At 37.8% G+C, this 27,186-nt stretch overlaps 1 protein-coding gene across 1 annotated transcript in view; it reads right to left on the bottom strand.

Annotated features, from left to right (window-relative positions):
* Positions 1-1,424: 1,424 nt before the first annotated feature.
* Positions 1,425-27,186, bottom strand: part of Ptpmeg (protein tyrosine phosphatase Meg) — a 558,329-nt gene continuing 532,567 nt past the window's right edge. The window contains exons 24-25 of the mRNA XM_090403197.1: positions 26,400-26,535; positions 1,425-1,481 (exon numbers count right to left, since the gene is read on the bottom strand). Of these exons, the coding sequence (XP_090259323.1) occupies positions 1,425-1,481; positions 26,400-26,535 (193 nt within the window). The remainder of the gene's footprint in view (positions 1,482-26,399; positions 26,536-27,186) is intronic.

The raw sequence follows: 27,186 nt of genomic DNA, 5'->3' as shown, positions 1-27,186 counted from the left end.
GTATACACAATAGATGTTTTTTATAAGAATAAAAAAAGGCATACAATAATGTAATTTCTGATGCACAAAAGGGTTACCAAAATTCACTGCTGATTACAAGGTAATGCAACTATAGAAGTGGGTATTCATGTTCTTGGGCCCGAAAAACATGAAAAAGCAATGGCAAAGTAGATATTAATGACCATTCATGCAGGGCTGGATTTAATATTGCTGTAATCCTTAAGCTATAACTTTTAAGAGGCCACTCCATCTTCTACTGATTAAATTTTACATTATATATACTGAAGTACAGGTCCTCTGCTGCAGCTTGTCTAGCTTATGTGTAAATCTGGTCTTGCGATCATGAAGGAGCAGCCAAAAACTGCAAATGATAATTTCTATAAGAAGAAAGCAGAGCAGGTTAAACAAAAAAAAAGAAGAAAAAAAAGTGCATAGCTTGTTATTAATATTAATATGAGTAAACCAAATTTTTAGAGAACTGGGCTACAATAATGCATGTGCATATTGGGTTCTGCATCAGCTGACTAGCAAAATGAAGCAGTTTTATATATATATATATATATATATATATATATACCCACAAAATTGTAACTGAGGACAAAAGTTGGATCCCTCATTATGATTCCAAAATGAAAATTCAGTCACTGAAATATTGTCACTCTATCCCTTCAAGAACTAAAAAAGGTTAAAACAAACTCAACTTTCTGCTAGAAAGCACATAATAACTGTCTTTTGGAACAGCAAAACTGGCATTCACAAGGCTGTATGATGAAAGGGATGCCATTAAATTTGAAAAGTTATGTGATGGTCTTAAGAAAGATGAAACAATGAATTGTGTTTGAGCCACTGAATTTGCAACTTGATAACAGGAGGTCACACAGACATATGAGCCCATTCACTTCAAAGGCTATCATGGAAAGGATTTAAAGTTGTGGAACATATTTTCTGCAGTCTGCACTTGGTTCAATCAAACTTTTGGTTATTTTCTAAATTAAAGACAAATTTCAAGGGTATCTGTTTTGATAGTGATGAACTGGTCAAGAAGAGGTGAGAAAATAGTTGCAAAAACAACTTGAGGTGTTTTCTTTTTCTTTCTTTTCTTTTTTTTTTTCTCTCTCTTTTCTTTTTTACTATGATGAACTTGTATTAACAATGGCAGAGGAATATTATGTTTGTAAATAGTATGGGAATAAAGTAGAGACTTCAAAGTATAATTTGCATTTTATTTCACTGATATTTCATTTGGATGAGAACTATCATAATGAAGGCATTATTTTTGGAACACCCACTGTATAAATTTAATGAATTAAATGAAATGGATAGACTGAAATTTGATACCATATTTCTAATTTGAAATAAGACAAGTGAGTTGAAATTCATTTTTTTTAAATAATTTTTTTTATCATATAAAAATTAGGAAAAAATTAGAACTCACCATTATAAACTTTGATGATGCCCTCACAAACAAATCTGTATTGACTCTAAAATAGAAAAATATATTTTACAGATAAATTACAAGATAGACAGATATGCATGAGCGCACGCACGCACGCACGCACACACACACATACACACGCGCACACACACACGCGCACACACACACACACACACACACACACACACACACACACACACACACACACACACACACACACACTATATACTCCATCTGTGTGAGTGACAGAGAGAGAAGAAAGAACTCTAAACTGATAAGTTTGGATACAATATCAACTGTTTGTGTTTCATAGAAAATCCTGATGCATTATTACTTTATTAATTGTTACTTCATTAATCTGTTAATGAAGTAACAGAAGTAACAGTCTGTTACAAAATATTTTGATACTCACCAAATCAATGGCACTCCAAAAGTTTTAGACTGGTTTTCATTAAAGCCACCGAGTCAAATTAACTTATACAAAGGACAGAGATAATGAAAAATTATCTTGATTGCCAATTATACATCTAGAGTAACAAGAACATGCGGTACTTGATGTAAACAATGTCATATTGCTATTTTCCAACAATTAAACATTAACATGCTGACTGCCATTGGCCTAATATGCAAACCTGCTACGAGTGCCAGGAGGTTGTTAGTATTTTCTCTTCAAAAATATATAATGATGATACATTTTTTAATTTGTCAGTTAACTGCAAATTTTTTTTAGTAAAAAGTTTTCAGAACTTGTGTGATTATATTATTAGTTGAAAGATTCTATTCCTGCATATGAGTGGGGAGTGTGCAACCAGTATACTAATACGGTATAGCACAAAAAAGTACTGAATAACGACAACAATATATGTTATTGGAGTAAACAAGTTTATTAACAAAGAAATATATGTTTACATATGATGATATGTACATCCCCAACTATCAATGGAATCTTGGTTGGATAAAATATTGAGGACGGTCGATTATGTGCTCAAGACAGATTTCATAGCTCACATGAAGGTTCTCTGTCATCTTAGAGAACAGGGGTTGGGATATATGGACATATCGTGTAATTTTATCCCTTAATTCATAAAGGTTTAAAGGTAGGTCATAGTGGAATACCCATTCTTTCAACATACTCCAAACAAAGGCATCAAGTGATGTGAGATCAGGAGAATTCTCGAACCTCGAAATGAGTCTGGGGAAGTGTTTTGATAAATAGGCTATAGAACCACGTGATGTGTGACAGGTTGCTCCATTCTCTTGGAATACTGTGCATGAAATGGAATGTTTTTTGCACAACATATCCAATGCAAATCTGTGTGAACGGAAGAACCAACATATTCTTGATATGGTTTTTGCAATTCGAGGTCATGGTTACACTACCCCCCCCCCCCAAGATGTAGTAGGACCAATTATGCCATGGCTGGAAACCATATACCATGTGGTGACCCTCTCACTGTGAAGAGGTTTCTCTTGGACAAATTCAAGTCTCAAGAAACCAAGAAACCTGTAGGTTTTTCTGTTTACATGACTGCTTAGATGGAAATGAGCTTCGTCCAAGAACGAGACATTATGGAGAAGGACAGATCTTCATAGACACTGGCCAGCATGCAAGCACAGTATTCCTGCCATGACGTGTAATCTGTTGCTGTTAAACACTGACTCACCTGAATTCATAAGAAGCACCCAGCTTCTTAAGAATTCTCTGTAGTGACTGCCTCAGTATCCCAAGTTTTGCTGTTGTTTGGCACTGACTATGCTTCGTAGACTGTAACAGCAGCAGATTTCTGTGATTCTTGTTTGTGCTAACATTTTGTGGTCTCCCCAAATGCCCTTTGCATTGCAGCAGAACACTCCCAGTGCATCATCACCTCTCGATTATGGCAATGATGACCTTACTGCTCACAAAAATGTTGTAAGCTTGGACCATTTGCTCTACCAATTCCGTATGAACAAAAATAATGCTCAACAATAAATGTCTTTTCTTCCAAGGTATTCCATTGCTACAGCTAAATGTCATGCCATAGATTCTACACATGCTCTTCTATTAATGTGCAAGCAGTAAAATGGCATATCTCATAGCGCGTGTACTGAAGGGGGGTGTCAAAGTTCAGTATATTTTTTTTTTTCACCATACTCTATTTCGTATGAAAAACTGACACGAGATAACTTGTAGTTGGTGTCCTGATATAGAATGCGAGTTATTTCATAGTAGAGTCAATGTGTTAAATAATTAAACATAATAATCTATTAGATGATCACAATCCAATGGGTTATTCCATAATACGACCAATAACATGATCAAAGACTATGTTAAAGATACCAAGCAATTTTAAACCTGGTTTTACTCCATTTTTTCCAAGTAAGCAAACAGACAAAATGTCAAGTTTGCGCCTGCAATTTATGAAAGACTAGCTGATCCCACAGCTAGTGCAAGACCAAGGCAACTCGTGGTAAAGGTGGAGCAAGATCTGATCACTAATCTTAATATTTACCCTTAATGCCAAAACACATCTCCAAGAAGGGGATGTATGATGTTTTGTATTAAAGGCAAGGGGCCACTACCCAGACCGGTTTCGACCTTTATTGAGGTCTCATCAGTGGGAGCCAGGCTAGAAATACCAAGATTTAGTAATGCAGAGCTTGTAAGTATTTTACCAAAACAAGTTACCATAAGGTGTTATAACCTTATTAAATAAAAATCTCAGGAGGAGATATAGATGTAGAAAGTATTTTTAACTTGGGTATAGTTATGTTAAAGATACCAAGCAATTTTAAACCTGGTTTTACTCCATTTTTTTTTCAAGTAAGCAAACAGACAAAATGTCAAGTTTGCGCCTGCAATTTATGCAAGACTAGCTGATCCCACAGGTAGTGCAAGACCAAGGCAACTTGATCAGATCTTGCTCCACCTTTACCACGAGTTGCCTTGGTCTTGCACTAGCTGTGGGATCAGCTAGTCTTGCATAAATTGCAGGCGCAAACTTGACATTTTGTCTGTTTGCTTACTTGGAAAAAAATGGAGTAAAACCAGGTTTAAAATTGCTTGGTATCTTTAACATAACTATACCCAAGTTAAAAATACTTTCTACATGATCAAAGACATCTGAACTTGTCTGAAAAAAAAAAAAAAAAAAAAAAAAAACATATTGTTTCAAACCCCCCCCACACCACCCAAGTCACAAGAATTTATGGAGTCCTAAAAAGTACACAAGCAGGGCTTGTCATTGAAACCCATTGTGGATGCAAGGATTCTTCAATTTCATTGCTATCCAAATATTTAGCAAATCATATCTAAGCCCCAAATTGGGAAAATAGCCTCTTTTTTAAAGAACTTGTGAGCCTAGATATCATTAATCTGTTCATCAACATATCAAGAACATAAACCTTACAATTACTACAAGATGTATTTCATTGGACATTACAGATCTCTTCAAACATTGCATCAGGTCTGGTCTTCTCTAGTTGAACATGAGACAACTGCAGTTATCAGTAGTTTGCAGCATGTCACAAACCAGCAAACAACTCTATAGAAAATGCACGCATTCCATTGTTATTCCTGTTTTCAAATATACTAGATTTCATAAAATAAGAACACACACAATTTATAGACAGAAAATACCAGTGGTGGTGGGTAGTAGATAGCACTGTGTGTAGATGATGATGGTAGTGGCTGTTTGGTGTAGTTGGCAATTAAGGGGTGGAGATGGAGAGTTGTAGAGTGGTGTGTCTCTTGATGAAATGTCATGTAATAATAATAATAATAATAATGACATGACAAACTTCATAGTAGCTCTGTGTAGCTCAGTGGAAATTGCACTTGCATCCTCTGTGCTTGGCCGAACGAAGTTAGACCTATAGTTCGAGTCTAGTCGCCGACTGGAGGAACTTTTTCTAAGCCTTTCTTTGACTGGTTCCTGAGTTAGTCTATCTGTAGCACAGGCAAGCGAGTTTTTTCTCCCAGAAACTCAGATTTTTCATCCTGTAAACTCAAGAAAATCGATCGGAGAACCCACATTATTTCAGACAGTAACATATCCTGTTAGAGTTAGGCACCAAGAGATAGCACTTGTTTGCTTGTCTCTTCGTTGGTGGCTGCATATAATTAGTGATAGAAATGGGCCAGCTATCTCTGATTGGTTATCGATGGAGACTGAACTGCCCACTCAGTCTCCAAAAGCTAGATAGGGTTTAAAGGCCTCGCCTACTCCCTATATACAGGAATAAAAAAAAGGCATTAGCTTATTATTTTATTATTATTTATTTATTTACAAACTTCATAGAATGCACCAAAGACATTATAACAGAGCTTACTGATCAGCACGTGAACCTAGATATCATTAATCTGTTCACTAACATACTAAGAACAGAAACCTTACAATTACTACACGACCTATTTCCATTGGACACCATAGATCTCCTCAAATATTGCATTAATAGAATTTTCTTCAAATTCCAAGAAGAATATTTTGAACACAAGGATTGGCAATGGGGGGTCTTTCCTTTCTCCCCTTTTTAGCAAATTAGTTCACAGAATGGTTCTGAAGAGAAAGCAATACAATACAAGAGAGCAGGGTATAAAGTTTGGCTCAGATATGCCAAGAACATATTCATTGTTTGGGGAATTTAGAAGAATTTGTCATATACCTGAATAATATTCACCCTTGTATTAAAAGTACATAGGTCTCTACTATTTTCAGACACTTGTAGAAGTATCTGAGCAGAACACATTCAATTGCTATTTGATTTCAGTGTACAGGAAGCCAATGAACTGGATGATACTTGAATCACATTCTATTATCACTCGGCACAAAACAGAGGCATTATTTGTTCCCTACATGACAGAGGTTACATAATCTCCACTAATATAAATGAAAGAAACCCAGAGGTCATTTACCTCAGCACCATCCTACCAAAGAATGGTTACAACAAAACATTGGTCAACAAAATTCTGTATGTTATTCTCCAAGGCAGTCAGGTGAACATGTAAAATAAAACTTCAGAGGAATGGTGATTCTCCGCTATATAAATTCTTTCATTGGTAAGAAACCAAGGATACTACATCAATAAAATATAAAGGTATGTTTCTATTCCACCAACAAGATCTCATCATCATCAAATTCCTGACATGTACAGGAAATGATAGTACTGCATGAAAAATTTACAATACATCATTACTAACTTCCTATCTACAATTTTCCTCCAAATCAGTCTGTTAAATGTCAAGACTCCAATATTATTAGGTCCTATATTTCTGCCTTCTAAGGCACTTTTTACTGTAACAATCCACTTATACCTTGGTCTTCCTCTAGGTCTTTTTCCTGCCAACCTGGTAGAGAACACTTGTTTTGCTAATATTTCCTCTCCCATTCTGCTTAAGTGACCATACCTCCTGAGATTAGCTCTGCTAATGCATTCCTGCTGACAATATCAAGTTCACAATATCAATGGATGCTGATAATATCAAGATCTTACTTAATATCCTTTTTTTAATATGATATATGCTCCTAATCTTTCTCAGGACTCTCATATCTGTAGTCTCTAGTCTTTGGTCAAGTGTTTTTCTAACCCAGCTCTCAGTCCCATAAGCTAAAATTGGTTTGAATTATTGTCACTGTCTTGTATATAGTTAATTTAGTGTTTTGACTAATTTCTCTCTTATTCCATATAAATTTATTCAACTGACTTCCTACCATACCAGCTTCATTGATCCTGTTATATATTTCCATATTTAATTTACCATATCCACTAAAAATCGCACCTAAGTAACTGAAATGTTTTACTTGTTCTATAGGTTCTCCATTCACAATGCAGTTGACATTTTGAATGGTTCTGCTTATTTTCATTGTCTTTGTCTTGTTATTGCTGACCTTCATACCATATCTATTACAACAGTTATTCAATTTAGTCAAAGAATCTTGCAGACTTGTAGCGGATTTAGAAGTGTAACATCGTCCACATAAAACAAATAGCTGACATTAACATCTCCAATTTTGATATCAGAGTTTAATACCACTTTTCTTCATAATGTGATCCATATAGATAATGAATAACAGAGGGGGATATTGTACATCCTTGTTTGACACCAGATTTAACATTAAAACATCTTCCTGTACTTCCTTCAATTCTAACTGCTGACTTACAACTGAAATAAAGCCTAAATATTGCTTGATATAATGCCCCACTGACACCATATAACTGTGGCATTTTGATTAGCTTCTCTCTTCGCACCTTGTCATATGCCTTTTCCAGATATACAAAACTTAAATACAGATCTTTGTTATATTCCCATGATTTCTCAACTATTTGTTGTAAAGTGAAAATCTGATCCTGACAGCCTCTATTTGGCCTGAATTCAGCTTGTTCTCCATCAAGCTTTTCTTTCACAATCCTTCTCAACTGTTTCTCAAGTATACATGCATAAATATTACCAGGAACACTCAGTAGGGAAATAACTCTATAATTCTCACATTCAGTTTTATTTCCCTTTTTATATATAGGTACTATGAGAGCTCTACTCCAATCATCGGGAATTCGTCCCTCTGTCCAGGCATTCTGAACTATGCAGTGCAGCCACTGTAACTCTTATCCACCATACTTCAGCATTTCTGGTCGAATATCATCTACTCCTGCTGCCTTTCCACATTTCAGGCCTTTGATGGCTTTTGTACTTCAAGTATGGATATGTATTCCTGGCTGCATCCCTGTTGAGTGTTTTTTAATCACTGTGTTATCACTGCTTGTTTCATTTAGCAATTTTTTTGATGTAATTACTCCATACTTCAAGGCTATCTTTTTCTCCAGTTTTCATGTCACCTTTATCATGTCTAATTCCTTTTACAGCAATCTTTCCTCCATTTCTGAGCTTCTTCAACAACCTCCAGAATATCTTCCCACCTTCTTGATATTTATTTTCTATGTTCTTACCAAAGTCTTCCCATGACTTTTGTTTAGCTAGTTGTACATAGCGTTTAGCTTTCTTTCTCTGTGTAAAACTAGCTCTGTGTAAAACAAAATCAAGATCTCTAATCTCCTGAAATCTCCATTCACCTCTTGAAAAATCTTGTGTCTACAAGATCAAGCATACCAGGTTTGTGCTATGTAGAACAGACAGGCAGGGCAGGAGGGGTAAGTCAATCTGAATGCATCAAGGAAATAGAGAACAAAAAGAAACAAGAACCAGGAGTGGCAGCACATACTGCTAAAAACACACACACATATATATATATATAAAATAATAATCAAGTATTATGGCAACAAACTAAAATGCTCTACATAGATTACAGATTTTTCTGAAGAGCTTTCAAGAAGTCAGATGAAACGATCAAACGTGCTAGTGCTAGGATGTTTAACGCTAGCGTCGCTGAAGAACGTGATAGAGTTTGAGCTGTATTAAAAAAAAAAAAAGAAGTTTTGAAAGGAGTATAGTGTGACTTTTGTTGCGAACTGTGCTACATTTCTCTCAGTATTACAAGTGTTCTTTAGTGGTCTGCTTTTGGAGTTTGGTTTATAATAAATTTAGTTTAATCCTTTATCCAAGTGTGAGCAAACAAAGTTTGTGCCTGAAAGTATCTTTAGGACTGGGGTAAGGTGGTACAACACCTTAGGTGGTTGTTGTTTGTATTGTGTTATTTTTGGGTTACGGAGAATGCGAGGTCAGAGTAGGACATCTGTAGTGGAAGAAAAGATAAGTTTTCATTATTTGCTATTTAATATAGTTAAATATAGTTTATACTTATAGTATCGAGTAAGTAAATTGGCTTACAGTAAAGCGTAAAACATGGTATTTAGCATTTAGTTTAGTTTTAGCAATTAGGTCTAGTTGTAGTAGTAGTAGTATTTAGTAATTAGTGTTTTAGTTGTAGTAGTTCCTTGGTACAATATAAACGATGACGGCTGCTGCTGATCCAATTACAACTCATTCCCATACCGCTCTCTAATTCCCTCTCTTCTGTATACAGAAGAGAGGGAATGATAGAGAGGTATGGGCTCCTATTTTCTCCTCTTCTATCATTTCCTCTCCTACTGTTTCCATTCTCTCCTCCTCTATCATTCCCATAATTCTCTCTCACACCTACTCTGATTGCAATGACTTGCAATCAGAGTAGTTGAGATTAGACAATTAGATTAGTTTATTAATTACAATTACATTAATAACAATTATTTTATTAATAATAATAGTTTATTAATAACAATTAGATTAGACAATTACAATTAGAGTAATCATTGCAAGTTAGCCACTCTTACTTGCCATTCATCTTCCCCCTATTCAAGGACTCCATTCTGAGTAACAGAGGATTTCGTGGGATGTGGGACTTCTGGCATGTATGTGTCCCAGCAGATTGATATATGGTTGGTAAGAGAAGGGGGAATGTATATATGCTTAAAATGTAGGCAATGGGAGGAATTCAGTGAGTTAGATGCTAGGATATTCGACCTCTTTGTATCAGGAGTGGGAGATCTTCGAGAGACGAGTAGCGTGATAGATGAGAATAACGAGCAGTGAAATATGAATGAAAAAATAAGAGTGGGAAGTGTGGAAGGCTTGAATGATTGTGAAGTTTTTGGAGATGGTCATGATTGGGAGGATGAATGGTAAGTAAGAATGGCTAACTTGTAGAAAGAGATAGATGAGCTGAAAGAGATGGTGGAATGTCTCTGAAATGAGATGAGAGTGGGTGAATGGAGGAGATATATGCAAGCCGAATCAGAGTAGGAGTAAGAGAGAGAGAGAGAGAGAGAGGTATGGGAATGATAGAGGAGGAGAGAATAGAAACAGTAGAAGAGAGGAAATGAGTGAGAGGTATGGGAATGATAGAAGAGTACAGAATAGGAGCAGTAGAGGAGAGGGAATGAGAGAGAGGTATGGGAGTGATAGAAGAGGAGAGAATAGAAATAGACAGAGAGAGAGAGAGAGAAAATGAGAAGAATGGAAGGGAGTGTTGGAACCAGAGATTAGAGTGATGCCAGGACAGCATGTAAGTAGGAGAACACAGAGTGAAAGAGTTAGAGGAGAGAGAGTGAGTGAGGGATGCAGGTGAGCAATCAAGGAACAGAGTGGTAAGAGCTGTGATGTATCGAGACTCGATGATCCGTAGAGTGCAAGATAAGATGCCAGAGGAGTGTTTGTCTGGAGGAACGACAGAGAGAGTGGCTATAGCAATTAAGCGGGGGGGGGGGTGAAAGGGTGGATGAGATGATTGTAATGGTGGGCATGAATGAGTTGAAAGGCAATGTAAATTAGGTGGCGAGAGATCTGAGATTCTTGCTTGAGGTTGTACGAAAGAAAATGCAGAGAGGAAAGATTGTGTGTGTGTTGCCCAGGTATGATAGTGACGAGCTGATCAGAAGAGCAATAATAATGAATAACATAATAGCCAGAATGTCATTCAGAAGAGAGGATTAGAATATGTGGATGCTTGGAGGGCATTTGAGGATAGAAGGGAACTGTATGCAAGAGACCGCTTGCATTTGATTGAGGAAGGACGTAGTCATCTGGAGAGATTGCTGTTTTCTGAACGAGCTGGTGTGTCAACGCAGGGAAACTAGAATTCCCAGGGCGGATGGTAGCATGGCTGGCTTCTTGTGGGAATGGGTGCTTGGGGAAAGGGGAATGACATCAGGTAACACTGAGTCCAGTGGGTTCTGGAGGAGATAACAACAGGTATAGAAGCAGTGACATTTTTATGCTTTATACTAATGCCAGGAGTATCCAGAATAAAGAAGATGAATTGGTGGCACTGATAGCATCAGCCTGGCCAAAGATTATTGGGATCTCTGAGAAGTAGTTGACGGAAGATGATATAATAACAGGAATAGAAGTAGTAGGGTTCAGCATTTTTTGGCAGGATAGGAAGGGAAAAATGCAATGGTGGAGGATTTGGAAGGCAGTGACACTAATGGTTTTGATAGCATATAGTGCGAGGTAGAGGTGGGCAAGACAAAATATTTAGTGAGATGTTGCTACAAGCCAAGGAGAACAAAGGGTGGGGAGCAGTAGATGTTTAGGCAGTTGACCTTGGCAAGTGCAAGAAAAATTATTGTTATTGGAGATTTTAACTACAGTAGTATAAGCTGGGAAGAGGAAAATGCATGTATTAATAAGGGAATGGAATTTCTCGAATTCTTGAGGGGCAAATGTCTTAGGCAACATGTAATAGAGATGGGTGAATAGAGAGAATGAATCAGATCGAGAGGGGAGTGATGTGGAAGAGCAGGAGAGTAAGACAGGAGAGATTGAAGGAGTGGAAATGAATGTGGAAGTGAGTGGTATGAGTATAGATAATGAGAGAATGGGTGTGCAAGAGGAGCAGGGAAACGGGGAGGCTCAGGGTGGACAGGGATACACAGCGTGAGAAAGGTGGATGCTCCAAGAGGAGGTGAGAGAATGTGTAGGCAGGAAAGTAATGGGATGATCAGGGATCAAAAGGAAACAGATGGAATTGCAAAGGGTTCTAAAATGAAGAAGCAGAAAGGGAAATGGCCCCAGTCCAGCATGGAGAGATCACATCGAGTGAGTGGTATCAGTGGAACTAGCTGTAGATCCAGAAATGAGTTGTTGTGTTTGTATACCAATGCTAGAAGTATAAGAAACAAGGCGGATGAAATGGTTGCACTAATTGCGTCTGTGCACCCAGAGATTGTCGGAATAAGTGAGACATGGTTAGATGAGGATGACATCCTGACAGGAATAGAGATGGAAAGGTATGATGTGTTTCGTGAGGATAGAAGGGGTAAAAAGGGAGGGGGAGTGCTATTGATGATAGAGAAAGAGTTATGTCCATACAAGGAAGAGATGCAAGGGGGAAATGGGGCCAGTGGTTTTGAGGCAGTATGGTGTGAGATAGAGGTGAATAGAATCAAATACTTGGTGGGATGTTGTTATAGACCTGGTAATGTGGATGGTGGTGATAGTGAAATGTATAGTCAAATAAGCCAAGCAAATAAGAAAAGGGTGATCATTATGGGTGATGTTGAAAATTTATTTATCACTAGGTTAGACTATAATAGATTTAGTTTAATCCTTTATCCCAGTGAGAGCAAACAAAGTTTGCACCTGAAAATATCTTTCTTCAGGACTAAATATATATATATAGTGTTGTACTATCTTATCCAGTAAGTCGTGCAACACCAAGGCAACTCGTGGCAAAGGTGGAGCAAGCTACCAGGCACTTCTAACCCAGTATCTCCCATAATGCAAAACACATTTCCTATGTGGATATGTATACTGTTATGCATTAAAGGGATTGGCCATCTACCCAGACTAGTTTCGACCTTTATTGAGGTCTCTTCAGTGGGAGCCAGGCCCAGAGCTGGAGATACCAGGCAGAAGCAGTAGCAAGTCATCTGTGCCTATGGGAGTTGCCAAAAGGTTTATCACCTTTTTTAAAAATTACTCTGGATTTAGAGAAAGATGTTGAAAATTTATTTATCACTAGGTTAGACTATAATAGATTTAGTTTAATCCTTTATCCCAGTGAGAGCAAACAAAGTTTGCGCCTGAAAATATCTTTCTTCAGGACTAAATATAGTGTTGTACTATCTTATCCAGTAAGTAGTGCAACACCAAGGCAACTCGTGGCAAAGGTGGAGCAAGCTACCAGGCACTTCTAACCCAGTATCTCCCATAATGCAAAACACATTTCCTATGTGGATATGTATACTGTTATGCATTAAAGGGATTGGCCATCTACCCAGACTAGTTTCGACCTTTATTGAGGTCTCTTCAGTGGGAGCCAGGCCCAGAGCTGGAGATACCAGGCAGAAGCAGTAGCAAGTCATCTGTGCCTATGGGAGTTGCCAAAAGGTTTATCACCTTTTTTAAAAATTACTCTGGATTTAGAGAAAGATGTTGAAAATTTATTTATCACTAGGTTAGACTATAATAGATTTAGTTTAATCCTTTATCCCAGTGAGAGCAAACAAAGTTTGCGCCTGAAAATATCTTTCTTCAGGACTAAATATAGTGTTGTACTATCTTATCCAGTAAGTAGTGCTTGCTACTGCTTCTGCCTGGTATCTCCAGCTCTGGGCCTGGCTCCCACTGAAGAGACCTCAATAAAGGTCGAAACTAGTCTGGGTAGATGGCCAATCCCTTTAATGCATAACAGTATACATATCCACATAGGAAATGTGTTTTGCATTATGGGAGATACTGGGTTAGAAGTGCCTGGTAGCTTGCTCCACCTTTGCCACGAGTTGCCTTGGTGTTGCACTACTTACTGGATAAGATAGTACAACACTATATTTAGTCCTGAAGAAAGATATTTTCAGGCGCAAACTTTGTTTGCTCTCACTGGGATAAAGGATTAAACTAAATCTATTACATTATGGGTGATTTTAATTATGGCAATATAGACTGGAATGAAGAGATAGCAACTGGAAGTAAAGAAAATGAGTTTCTTGAGTTTTTGAGGGATAACTACCTCAGACAGTATGTAACAGAGGGCACAAGAGGATTAAGGGTCTTGGATTTGGTCATCTCATCGGAGGATGTAATTATCAATGAGGTATCAAATCATCCACCAATTGGCGAAAGTGACCATGAGGTGATTACTTGGGTGGTTGCCAGCAGTGCAAGGACCCCTGTGAAAAAAGGGTATATGTGGAACTACAAGGGGGGTGATTATGAAGAGCTCAGGAGACAGCTTGCAGGTGTAGCATGGAATGAGGAGTTAGCTGGAAAAGAGATCAATGCAGCTTGGGGGATTTTCAAAAAATATTTAGTGGATGCAATGTCTAAACGTATACCACGGGTGAGAAGGTTAAATAAGTTAGGTGTGAGATGGATGAATAAAGAGATTAAGCATGCAATACAGAGAAAAAGGGCATTGTGGAGGCAGCATAAGAGAAGTGGAAGTAACCAATTTCATTAGTTCTACAAAGACCAGGCAAGGAGAGTGACTTGGTTGGTGAGAGTAGCTAAAGAGAGGTATGAACAGCAGTTAGCTAATGAAGCTAAAAAGAATCCTAGGGAGTTCTTTCGATATGTAGCCAGCAAAAGAAAGAATGATTATGGAAGGATGACATTGATTGGAGGAAATGGTATAAAGACAGCTGTTGCAGAATGTGTGGTGGAGATACTTAATGAGCAGTTCATAAAGATCTTTCAATCTTGTGAATGTGACTTCATGGAGAGATTAAGAGCAGTTGATGATGGGGAGGAGAGACTGACTGTAAGTGAGCAAGAGGTGTTTGGGGAGTTGAGTAAACTAGATGTAAATAAGGCTGTGGGACTTGATAATATATCACCGCGTATTCTGAAGGAATGTGCCAGAGAGTTGACACCTGCCTTGACATATTTTTTTAATACGAGTCTTGCACTTGGTCAAGTCCCTAAAGAGTGGAAGGAGGGCAAGATTGTGCCACTTCATAAAGGAGGTGATCGAACTCAAGCATCAAACTATAGGCCTATCTGTGTGTCAGGTGTTGTGGTTAAGTTGTTGGAGAAGCTTGTGAGAACTAGGATCCAGAGTTGGGTTGACAACAATGGTATAATCTTTGATGGACAGCATGGATTTGCTAAAGGGAGGTCGTGTTTTAGTAATCTACTTACTTATTACAATAAAGTGACTGCTTCATTGGACAGAGGAGAAGGATACACAGTAATATACTTGAATTTCGCAAAAGCTTTTGATAGAGTGCCTCATGATAAGTTGACAGTCAAACTAGACCAGATGGGGTTGGATATTAGATTAGTGCATTGGATTGGAGACTGGCTATCTGATAGGTATCAACAAGTTGTGTATGGGGGTGCAATATCCAGGAAAAGGAAAGTCACTAGTGGAGTGCCTCAGGGATCTGTTTTAGGGCCATTACTATTTAACTTGTATATTAATGATATTGGCGAAGATTTGGATGGAGATATTCAGTTGTTTGCAGATGATGCAAAGTTGGGACGAACCATAAAGAGTAGTGAAGATGTTGTGGCCTTGCAAGAAGACTTGAATAAATTAAGTGATTGGGCAAGCAAATGGGGATGTGAGTTCAATGTTGCAAAATGTAAGGTTTTAAAATTTGGAAAACAAAGATGGGATGCAGAATTTATGCTTGGTGAAAATATATTGTTGGAAGTAGAGGAAATAAGAGATCTGGGAGTGATAGTGGATAAGGATCTAAAATTTAGGGGTCACATCGCCAAAATTGTGAAGACAACACAAAGACTTCTGGGAATGATGAGGAGGACACTGACGTGTAGAAGTAGGGAGATTCTTGTTCCACTGTATAAGGCTTTGATTAAGCCACACATGGACTATTGTGCCCAGATTTGGTCACCTGGTTTTCAGAAGGATGAAGAGATGTTGGAAAGGGTCCAAAGGCGACTGACTAAGGTAGTTTCTGACTTCTGGAATGTCGAGTATGAGGAAAGATTGAAAAGATGTAATTTGCAGAGACTAGTGGAGAGAAGGAAGAGGGGAGATATGATAGAGACCTACAAGTTGGTAAGGGGTTGCTATAGGATCAATGGTGGAGAAGTTCTACAGCGAATAGTGGGAGATCAGGGGAGAACCAGAGGTCATCCCTGGAAACTGTATAAAGAGGGTGTGAGTAGGGGAGTGAGAGGCAGGTTTTTTTCGTGCAGAGTTGTGAATGATTGGAATGCCTTGCCTGAGAGTGTGGTATCTGCAAGGAGTTTGAATGTGTTTAAGACCCGGTATGATGAGATGTGTGAGATAAAAGGACCTCCTAGATGAGTCTTTGACTCCATGAGGTCTTGTTTAATAATAATAATAATAATAATAATAATAGAGGGAACAAAAGGTCAAGAGTTTTGGATTTGGTCACAGCATCAGAAGAGCTGATAATAACTGAGATGACATCTCTCTCCCTAGTTGGAGAGAGAGTGACCATGTGGTTTTGACTTGGAAGATGAACAGACATGCAGGCGTATCAAAGAAAAGGGAATGTACGTGGAATTATAAGGCAGGTGATTATAATAGTCTTAGATATCAACTTGGGATAGTTCCGTGGAGGGAGGAATTGGAAGGGCGAGATATCATTAGTGCTTGGGCAATTGTGAAGTAATATTTGTTAGCAGCAATAGCAAGCTGTATTCACGAGTGAAGAAGAGAACACAATTTGGTGTAAAGTTGATGACAAACAATATAATCCACTGCGAAAAAGAGATTATGGAAGAGATATAAGGAGAGGGGTGGAGAGTAGATGAATGAAGAATATAATACTCAGGCCAGGAGAGTGACTAGTATGGTGAAGAAGGCAAAACTGGAATATAAGAAGAGATTGGCATTAAGATCCAAACAAAATCCCAGGGAATTTTTTAGTTATGTGGGCAATAGGAGGAGAAATGATTGTGGAAGAATGAGATTGTGGATAAAAATGGGAATAGAGTGACTGATGCAGAGGACATAGTGGAGTTGTTCAATGAACACTTTATTGGAGTATTTCATCCTGGAGAAATAGGTTTTAATACTAGAAGGATAGGGAAGGTTCAGGGTTTAGAGATGCAAGAGGAGAACGTGTTCCAAATACTAAGCACTCTGGATGTCAGTAAAGCTGGGGAAATGGATGGTTTTTCACCACTGGGTTTTGAGAGAATGTGCTAAAGAACTGACAGCTCCATTGACCTGGCTTTTCAATGAAAGTCTGAATACAGGAAATGTATCCAGGGAATGGAAGGAAGGTAAGATAGTGCTATTGCATAAAGACGGTAGCAGACTGGAAGTGTCTAATTATAGGCTACTTTGTGTCTCATCAGTAGTTGTTAAGGTCTTGAAGAAATTAGCAAGGGACCATATACATCGTTGGCAGATGAGGATAATGTTATCTGTGAGAATCAACATGGATTTGTTAAGGTGTGCTCTTTCTTTAGTAATATGATTGCCTTTTATAATAAAGTGACAAGAGCAGTTGATGAGAGAAAGGCATATACTGCCACTTTTTTGGATTTTGCAAAGGTATTTTATAGGGATGACAAGCTAATATTTAAGTTGCAGCACATGGGTTTAGATGTCGAGTTAGTCAACTGGATTCAGGATTGGCTGTCTGATTGATATCAGAGAGTTGTGAATGGTGAGGCAATAAAGGAGGCAGAGGGTTACAAGTGAGATTACACAGTACTCAGTACTGAGACCTGTATTGTTCAACCTTTATATTAATGACATTATCAATGGATTGCAAGGGGATATTCAGTTGTTTGCAGATGATGTGAAGCTGGGAAGGGTTATCAGTAATAGTGCTGATGTGGCAGCCCTGCAAGAGGAATTGAATAAACTATACAAATGGGCAAATAAATGGGGGTATCAGTTGAATGCAGCAAAATGTAAGGTCTTGCGGTTTGGGAAACGTCGATGGGACATTGCATATTCTATGGGAGGAGTTATACTGGAGGAAGTAGGGGAGACAAGAGATCTGGGGTTGATGATCGACAGAAACCTGAAATTTAGGGGACATATTGCAAAGGTGGTGAAGGTAACCCAGACGATTGCTGTAATACTGAGAAGGACGCTGACCTGCAGAGATAAAAGAGTTATCATTCCGTTGTAAAGACTTTGATTAGACCATCCTTAGACTATTATTCTCAAATTTGGTCCCAGGATTTGAATGGGATAAATTAACTATGGAAAGAATACAGAGGCAGATAACAAAGATGGTTTCAGGACTGTACAATGTTAGTTACGAGGATCGGCTGAGGGAATGTGGACTGCAGAGTTTGGTGAACGGAAGGAGAGGTGATATCATTGAGACTTTTAAACTGTTGAGAGGCAGTTACAGGGTTGACACTGGGGAGTTCTTTTACTTGGTGAAACAGTGGGATGGAGCGATGACAAGGAGGCCATCCCTGGAAGTTACTTAGTGTTAAAATGTGTCTTAGACGATAGAAATATAAGATCTGATAATGTTGGAGTCTTGACAAGAACAGACTGATTTAGAGGAAAATTGTAGTTAGGAAGTTAGTAATGATGTAAATTTTTCATGTAGTACTGTCATATCCCGTACACCCCTTGAGGGTACATGGTAGGAATTTTATGATGATGATGATAAATAAAATATAAAAGTATATTTCACTGTAAATGTCTATTTTATTTGAATTTAGATGTACATGTAAACAAAAAAAAATGCCTTATTTTGAATCTAACACAACTGATTCATATAATTACTTTTTTATCAGTTGCTATTATACGCTCTTCGTTATCATTTCAGGCTCGCAATGTACATTTATATACGAAGATTCAAGAGTTAATCCTCACGAATTTGCAAACTATTCAAATGAAGCAGTTATCACAATTTGAGTAGAAGAATTCATTCATAATATATACTTTATTGAGAAATATATACATTTAAAATAATTATTTTTTTCTTAATAATGATTCCATGCGTTAATGATGCATAGCCGAAAATTGCCATGTACCCCCAGGGGTACGCATACCACACTTTGAGAAACACTGGTCTATTTGATTGAATGTATGTCCATCAGGAGATTTCCATGTTTCTTTGTGTATATTCTTCCTAATAAACATAGTGTAGCTAATTAAATTTCTGGATGCAGCCAAATTAATTAATCTTTCCCCATTAACACTGGACTTTTCATGAAGGCTTTGGTTTCCAATAATTTTTTATATATCTATTCTTTTCTAATTTTTGTATTGGAATCTCCAAATAAAATGATTATTAATAAAGGTTATCTTGAACTCTTAGTTTGCTTATTTTTTGAATAAAAGCTTCAAATTCGATCAGTGATGACCATAACTTTTTTTTTAATGATGAAACCTGTTCCAAATTCATGTTTAACAGCATTGTTTCAACCATAAAGTAGAAGAAGATTCTCTTTCTTCAAATTACCTTCTCCTGTAAATCATATCTATTGTTTTGCTACTATATCTATTTTATATTTATTTAATTTATGTATGATTTCTTGAAATGCTCCAACTCTGTACAAGCTTCTCACATTCCAAGAACCCATTTGAAAATCATCAAATGATGTGGTGTAAGGTTCTGAAATTAGGTAATCAAAGATGCGATGGAAAGTATACATTGTTGGAAGACACTGAAGGAGGTAGAGGAGATGAGAGATCTGGAAGCAGTAGTGGTGGAGGTGGGCACGGACGTCAAGTATAGGGTCACAGTGCACAAGTTATAAAGTCATCACATCAGATTATGGTAATGATGAAGAAAGTCTTGACTTGCTGGAACAAAGAGATTAGAGTTCCATCGTAAAACTCCTTGATCTGGCTTCATATGGATTTAGTCACCTGGCTTTCATGGGGATGAAAATATATTAGAAAGGGTCCAGAGAAGAATGACTAAGGTGGTATCTGGTCTATGGAATGTGGTGTACAAAAACTGAGGAAATGCAGTTTTCAAAGTCCAGTAAGGAGGACGAGGATATGACTTTCGACAGTCATATCCTCCTCCTCCTCTAATAACAACCCAATTACCAACTGATATCAGTTGGTATGGGGGGTTGTTATTAGATTAATGCAGAAAAAAGTTTCAAAGATGGGGAGATAGGGACAGAACATTAGGTATCTTGTTCTGTCCCTGTTCTAATCTTACTCAAAATGTTTCCATATAGACTAGAGTCCTAACTAGGTGGGGTACCCTCTACAAACACCTGCTAGTGGCCTAGGATGTAAACTGGGATCTAAAAGTATTAGTGATTCCCATATGAGGGTGGTTCCATAAGTTTCTGACTTGACTAACTTTTAGAGATAACAGAAAGAAAACAACTGTGTCACTTTTCAACATAACCTCCCTTTACTTCAACACACTCTTCATATCATTGAATTAACATTTCTATGCCCTTGAAAAAATAGTCTGTACATTTGTCTGCAAAACTGCATCTTTCACCTCATTGTCATCTGCAAATTTTCTTCCTCGAAGGTCTTTCTTCAGTTTCGAGAAGAGGTAGTAGTCACTGGGCTGTAGGGTGGGTGTCCAATCTTCTGGAAGCCACAGTCCTTCACTGCAGCCTTCACGACAATAGCCATATGGAATGGAGCATTCTCGTGAAGCAGGTGAACACCATGATTCAGCATTCCACATCTCTTCTCCTTTATGGCATCCTGCAGGAGCGAAGCATAATATTCTGCATTCATGGTGGTATTCCTTTCTTTGAAGTCAATCAAGAGAATTCCCTGCCAATCCCAAAAGATTGTTGCCATGATCCATGATCTTCTTGGTGGACTGAGTGACCTTGGGTTTTTTTTTTTTGGGGGGGGGGGGGGGAGAGAAGATGCTTCGCCTGGATTGTGCCACTCCACGGATTCCCTTTGGAAAGGGGATCATAATAAAGGACTATGGTTTCATCCCTGGTGACAATGGATTCCAGTACTTCTCCTCTGATTTCCTTGCAAAAACTTGCAGGAACATGTCACACAACGTTCCTTCTGAATTGAAGAGAGAAGTCAGGGCATCCACTTTGCACTGACCTTAATCATGTGAAGCTTCTTGTGAATGATGCAAAAGATGGTTGTTGTAGAAAGTCCCAACCTTGCTGAGATTTCTTTGAGCTTCAGCTGTCTGTAATTGAGCAGTTCCTCATCAACAAGAGAGACATTTCTTTAGCCATCGCTTCAATAGGACAACTATCACGAGGATCATCTTCAATGCTCTCTCTCTCCCTAGGTGAAACTGTTTAGCCCATTCCTTCATGGTGAAATATGAAGGAGAAGCTTCCCCAATCTAATACCGCTCTTTGTTCCTAGGAGAAAGCCCTTCTTTGGTGAAAAATTTTATCACAGTGCAGTACTCAATTTTTAACATTACAGGCAACTTAGTGTGACATATGTCAGTCAAACAAATGCCTCCAAATGAATGACACTGGTAGACAGCTGAAACTGGTACAGTAAGCTCCCCATAGATAGCACTATCTGTCACGCAACGCATTTTAAAATTGGTGCAAATTTTATGTCAGGCTGGAAACTTTTGGAACCTACCTCGTATTTTGTGAAGTTTTATGCAACCACATTTATTAAATTCAGCTGATTTTTAAGAGCAGCAGTAAATTCTATAAACAGTCTTTCTCTTTTAAATTTATTGTGATGGAGCATGATGGTCTTTTTCTAATTGCTTCTGTGAGCTGTATTCAAAGCATGGTCTGCAAGACCAGACTGACCATAATCATGACCACAGATGTATTTTTTATGCTCTTCCATTCAGATGATAACTGATCTTCCTGTCTGTCCATAGTAGTTCTATAGGCCTACTGCAATCTGCTACCATCCGAATGGAAGAAAAAACACATCTGCAGTTGTTACTATGCTCAATCTGGCCCTGTAACCATGCTTTGGATACGGCTCATAGAATCAATTGGAAAAAGACCATCATGCTCCATCACAGTAAATTTAGAAGGGAAAGACTTTTTTTAGAATCTGCTGCTGCTCTTAAAAATCAGCCTAATTTAAATAAATATGGTTGCATAAAACTTCATAAAATATGGGAATCACTAATACTTCGAGATCCCAGTTTACATCCTAGGCTATCAACAGGTGTCCATAGAAGGCACCCCACCTAGTTAGGACTCTAGTCTTTCACTCATGTGTTTCAGTTAGCTTTGTTGCTGCCTTTGTGTGTGTGTGTATGTGTTTGTTAGATGTCTCATTTTGTACTCCCTGACAATGGTTCTGTAACTGAGATGAAATACTGGAAGCATTAAATGCTATCTTTAAATGTTTCCTAGTGCTGTTTCACTGCAATAAACTTTTATCATGAGTTGTACCCAGCACTTAACATGGAGACTCAATGATCTATGGTGTGTACAAGACAGAATGCCAGAGGAGTGTTTGCATGGAGGAATGATAGACAATGTGACTATGGCAATTAAACAACGTGAAAGGATGGATGAGAGACAATTGTGATGGTGGGCACAAACGACTTGAGAGGCAGTGTGAATTGGGTGGCAAAGGCTCTTAGGTTCATGCTTGAGGTTGTACAGAAGAAGACAGTGAGTGTGTTGCCCGGTATGATAATGCAGAGCTGCAGAGAAGAGCATCAATAATGAATAGTATAATAGCCAAAATGTGTCAAAAGAAAGGTTTGGTTTATATGGATGCTTGGAGTGCATTTGAGAACAGAAAGGATCTGTATGCAAGAGACAGCTTGCATTTGAATGAGGAAGTATGTAGGCATCTGGAGAGAATGTTGTTTTCTGAACAAGTCACACGTCAATGTATCAATACAGGGAAACAAGAATTATCAGGGTGGTAGCAGAGGTGGCCTCTTGTGGGAACAGTCACTTGGGAGTTTAGTGCTGAATCCAGTGGAGTCCGAAGGGGGGAATGATGATAGGTTATAGAAACAGTGACAATGCCTTGATTCTTTATACTAATGCCAGGATTATTCAGAATAAAGGAGATGAATAGGTAGTGCTGATAGCATTGGCCTGTCCAAAGATTATTGGGATCTCTGAGACATGGTTCACTGGTTCATGGAAGATGATATACTGACAGGATAGGAAGGGCAAACGCTTTGGTAGAGTACTGTTTATGATAAGCAATGAGTTTTGTCCTCTCTGAGTGGAGGACAATGGCAGTAATGGTTTGTTTTGAAATCATATGGTGTGGAGTAGAGGTGAGCAGGACAGGATATTTAGTGGAGTGAAGAGCAAGAGATGTTCAGGCAGTTCAGCTTGGCAAGTGCAAAAAGAATGATTTTTATGGGCAATTTTAACTATAGCAATATATATTCGGAAGAGAAAACTGAATGCAGTAGTAAGGGAATGGAATTTCTGGAATTCTTGAGGGACAAATGTCTTAGGAACGCGAGGTTCAAGAGTTTTAGATTTGGTCATAGGATCAGAAGATCTGATTATAACTGAGATGACATCTCTGCCCCCAGTTGGAGAGAGAATGACCATGTGGTTTTGACTTGGAAGATGAATAGACATGCAGGAGTATCAAAGAGAAAGGAATGTGTGTGTGGAATTATAAGGCAGGTAATTATAACAGTCTTAGATATGCTTGGGGAGATCCATGGATGGAGGATTGGAAGGGCGAGATATCATCAGTGCTTGGGAACTTGTGAAGGAATATCTATTAGCAGCAATAGCAAGTTGTATACCACGAGTGAAGAGAACATACAAGTGAAAAAGAGGTCATGGAAGAGATATAAGGAGAAGGGTGGAGAGAAGATGCATGATGAATATAAGACTCAGGGTGACTAGTATGGTAAGAAAGGCACAACTGGAATATGAGAAGAGATTGGCCCTGACAGCCAAAGAAAATCCTAAGGAATTCTTTCATCATGTTGCCAGTAGGAGGAGAAATTATTGTGGTAGAATGACATTGTTGGATAAAATTAGAATAAGTGACTAATGCAAAGGACATAGTGGAGTTGTTCAATGAACACTTTATTGGGACATTTCATCCTGGAGAAGCAGGTTTTAATACTAGAAGGATAGGGCAGGTTCGAGGTTAAAGTGCAAGAAGAGTGTGTTTCAAATACTGAGTACTGTCATTAAAATGGGACTGGATGTGATTATGCAATGGTTTTTCAGAGAATGTGCTAAAGAACTGACAGTTCCATTGACTTGGATTTTGAGTGAAAGTCTGGCCACTGGACATGCTCAAGGAGTGGAAGGAGGGTAAGATAGTGCCACTGCATAAGGGTGGTAGCAGACTGGAAGCATCAAACTATAGACCAGTTTGTATTTCATCAGTAGTTAAGATTTTTGGAGAAATTAGTGAAGAATCATTTACAGTGTTGGCAGATGAGGGTAATGTTATCTGAGAGTCAGCATGGAAATTTTAAGGGGCACTCTTGCTTTAGTAATATGATTGCTTTTTATAATAAAGTGACAAGAGTGGTTGATGATGAAAAAAGCATATTCCACCATTTTTTTTTTTTTTTAATTTTATTTTACAAAGGCATATTGACAGGATACAACATGACAAGCTGATATTTAAGTTGCAGCACATGGGTTTACATGTTTAGTGAACTGGATACAGGATTGGTTATCTGATAGGTATCAGAGAGTTGTGTATGAGAGAGCAGTATCAAGGAAGCAGATGGTTAAAAGTGTGAGTGTGTGTGTGTGTGTGGGGGGGGGTCCACAGGGCTCAGTACTGGAATCTGTATTGCTTAACCTTTATATCAATGACACTGTCAATGGACTGCAGGGGGGATATTCAGTTATTTGCAAATTATGTGAAGCCGGGAAAGGTTAGTAGTTATAGTGCAGATGTGGTAGCCCTGAAAGAGGATTTGAATAAACTGGACAGATAGCAAATGAATGGGAGTATCAGTTTAATTCAGCTAAATGCAAAGTCTTGAAGTTTGTGATACATCAATGAGAGGCTGCATACTCTGTTGGAGGAACTGTACTAGAGGAAGTGGGTGAGGCAAGAGATCTGGGGATGATGTTGATTGATAGAAACCCCTGAAATTCAGGGAACATATTGCAAAGGTGGTAAAGATAACACAGAGGATTGTTGCAATACTGAGAAGGATGCTGACCTGCAGAGATAAGAATTGTCTTTCCATTGTATAAAGCCTTGATCAGACCACACCTGGGTTATTGTTCTCAAATGTGGTCCCTAGGATTTGAAGAGGATAAATTAATTGTGGAAAGAGTGCAGAGGTGGATAATAAAGATATCAGGACTGTACAATGTTAATTCTGAGGATAGGCTACGGGAATGTGGACTACAGAGTTTGGTAGATGAGTCTTGTGACTTCATAGAGGTACGAATCATCATCATAATAATAAAGAAATAAAGAAAGTAGGTAGAGTCAGAATCAAGTTGAATAAATTTGCACGGAACAATACAGAAATCAACTGAAACATCAAACTACAGCTTACAACACAATGTCCTAAATCATTTTTAACACATGAATTTATGAGTTGGATAAGAAATTGGGTAAGAAATAACTGATAAAAGACTGGAGACTGCATATATGAAAGTTATGAGAAAAATTAGAGGAGTGACAGATGGCATCAAGAGATCAACCTTATTAAAAATGAATATATCGGAAAGGAACTTGACATGAATATTCAAGAGTACATTAGCACAGCTAATCTAAGATGTTATTTTATTTACACAGAATGGAGATGAAAGACATGTTTGATACAAAAATGGCAGGAAAAAGATCCAGGAGCAAACCAACATACAGATGCATTGGTACAGTTTAGGAATATGTTAGAAGACTAAAATGTAAGCCCAGATAAAATTGGAGATTGACAAATAGTGCATTAATTGGGATGAAAGCAGAAGAAACTGGTCATGAAATCTTAACTGTGTTAGACTGTCATAATATGTAGTGACCCCTCGAGGAGATGCTTCATCACAAAAGCTGATGGTGATTATGATGACACAAATGTAACTCAAATCACAAAAACATTCAGGCTATAAAAAATATTTTATATCCGTATACATGATTAAAAAAAAAAAAATGTAGCCAACAAACTGAGTTCAAATTTTACCATTCTATAGATGTTTGTGAGATTCCAAATATTCTGATGGTATTGTAAATGTATTAGTTGTCCAAAAACCACAATGAGTTCTGCTTAATGGAAACTTTGAATGAAGGATAAGATGGTTTCCAGTTTATCAAATTCTTGATCCATCCACGATATTAGTGTATCATAGTTATCAATGCATTTCAAGTATAATGGCAAAGTGATGGTTGTCATTAACAGCCCAACCAGCTATGACGTCTATAGACATTCAGCAAAATCTGGATATGATTCTGTAACACCCGTTGAATAACATGAATAAGAAGTGCAATTTGGTCTCACTATTTCATCCATCATGGCCAGTAGAGAGGTTAAGATAAAAAAATAAATGAATAAAATATCTATTCTTAATTTCTGAATAAATCATGTTTACAGTTTTACAAACATTCAAAGACAGACATTGAATTTTAATGTAAATAACATTAGTAAGCAACACACAGATTTATAAATAAGCACAGCAAAGGAATTATTTCATCTGTGTATGTGTGAAAAAAAAAAAAAATATATATATATATATATATATATTATATTTAGCACAAAATCTGATTCTGCTTACAGTAGTTTGAATTAGCATAGCTCGTTGATCCCTCATAGATCGAACTATATCCAGAGGATAGACTGGCTCATTGGCTTCTATAAGGCACATGGCAGTCTCCATGAGAATCAGTACCCCTGTTCTTCCTATCCCAGCGCTGCATGCATAAAATAAATGAAACATAATGAATAAATGCACATACTGAGAGAAGCAGAAACTATGGTCTGAAAGTGAAATCAAGGAAAATGTTTAATACCACTGTACACTACTAGACTTCTGAAAAATACATTCTCAATTAGATTTTTACTAAGAGCAAAATGCTCTGTGAAAGCAGAATCCACTGCATTCATAGAACACAACACTAGTCCGGCTTTGAACTGCTGTGACAAAATATACTGTGATGATGGAAAAAGTGCCTGATGAAACTGCCATCAGGATACTGACATAGTGCATCATTGTGCTTTTCTGCTTGGAGTAAAAATCTGATTGATTTTTACTCCAATAACTACTGGACCCATGCCCAACTACGAGAAACAGTCTAATATCATAATGTTTCCTCAACCCAGCTTCACTTGTCAACAAGCAGTCTTTCTGAAAATGAGGAATATCACATATAGTATAATTTGGCTACTGTTTCCAAGGTGTATTCTATCTCACAAAGTCACTGTATGGTTGTTGATCCAGCAAGTATTTCTAGGAATTAATGTAGCAGATGCTAAAGCTGTGAAGTGAGCATAATATGTCCAGTGTAGGTAGCACCTAGGTTTAACAGTCTTTTTGTTGGATGAAAATCACAGTTTTTATAAAA

Source organism: Typopeltis vanoorti, chromosome 13 (genome assembly GCF_054136105.1).
Source record: "Typopeltis vanoorti isolate ZY-2024b chromosome 13, IOZ_Tvanoo_1.0, whole genome shotgun sequence".
Taxonomy (NCBI): domain Eukaryota; kingdom Metazoa; phylum Arthropoda; class Arachnida; order Uropygi; family Thelyphonidae; genus Typopeltis; species Typopeltis vanoorti.
Note: the sequence above shows the minus strand (reverse complement) of the source record. Positions and strands in the feature narration are given on the sequence as shown.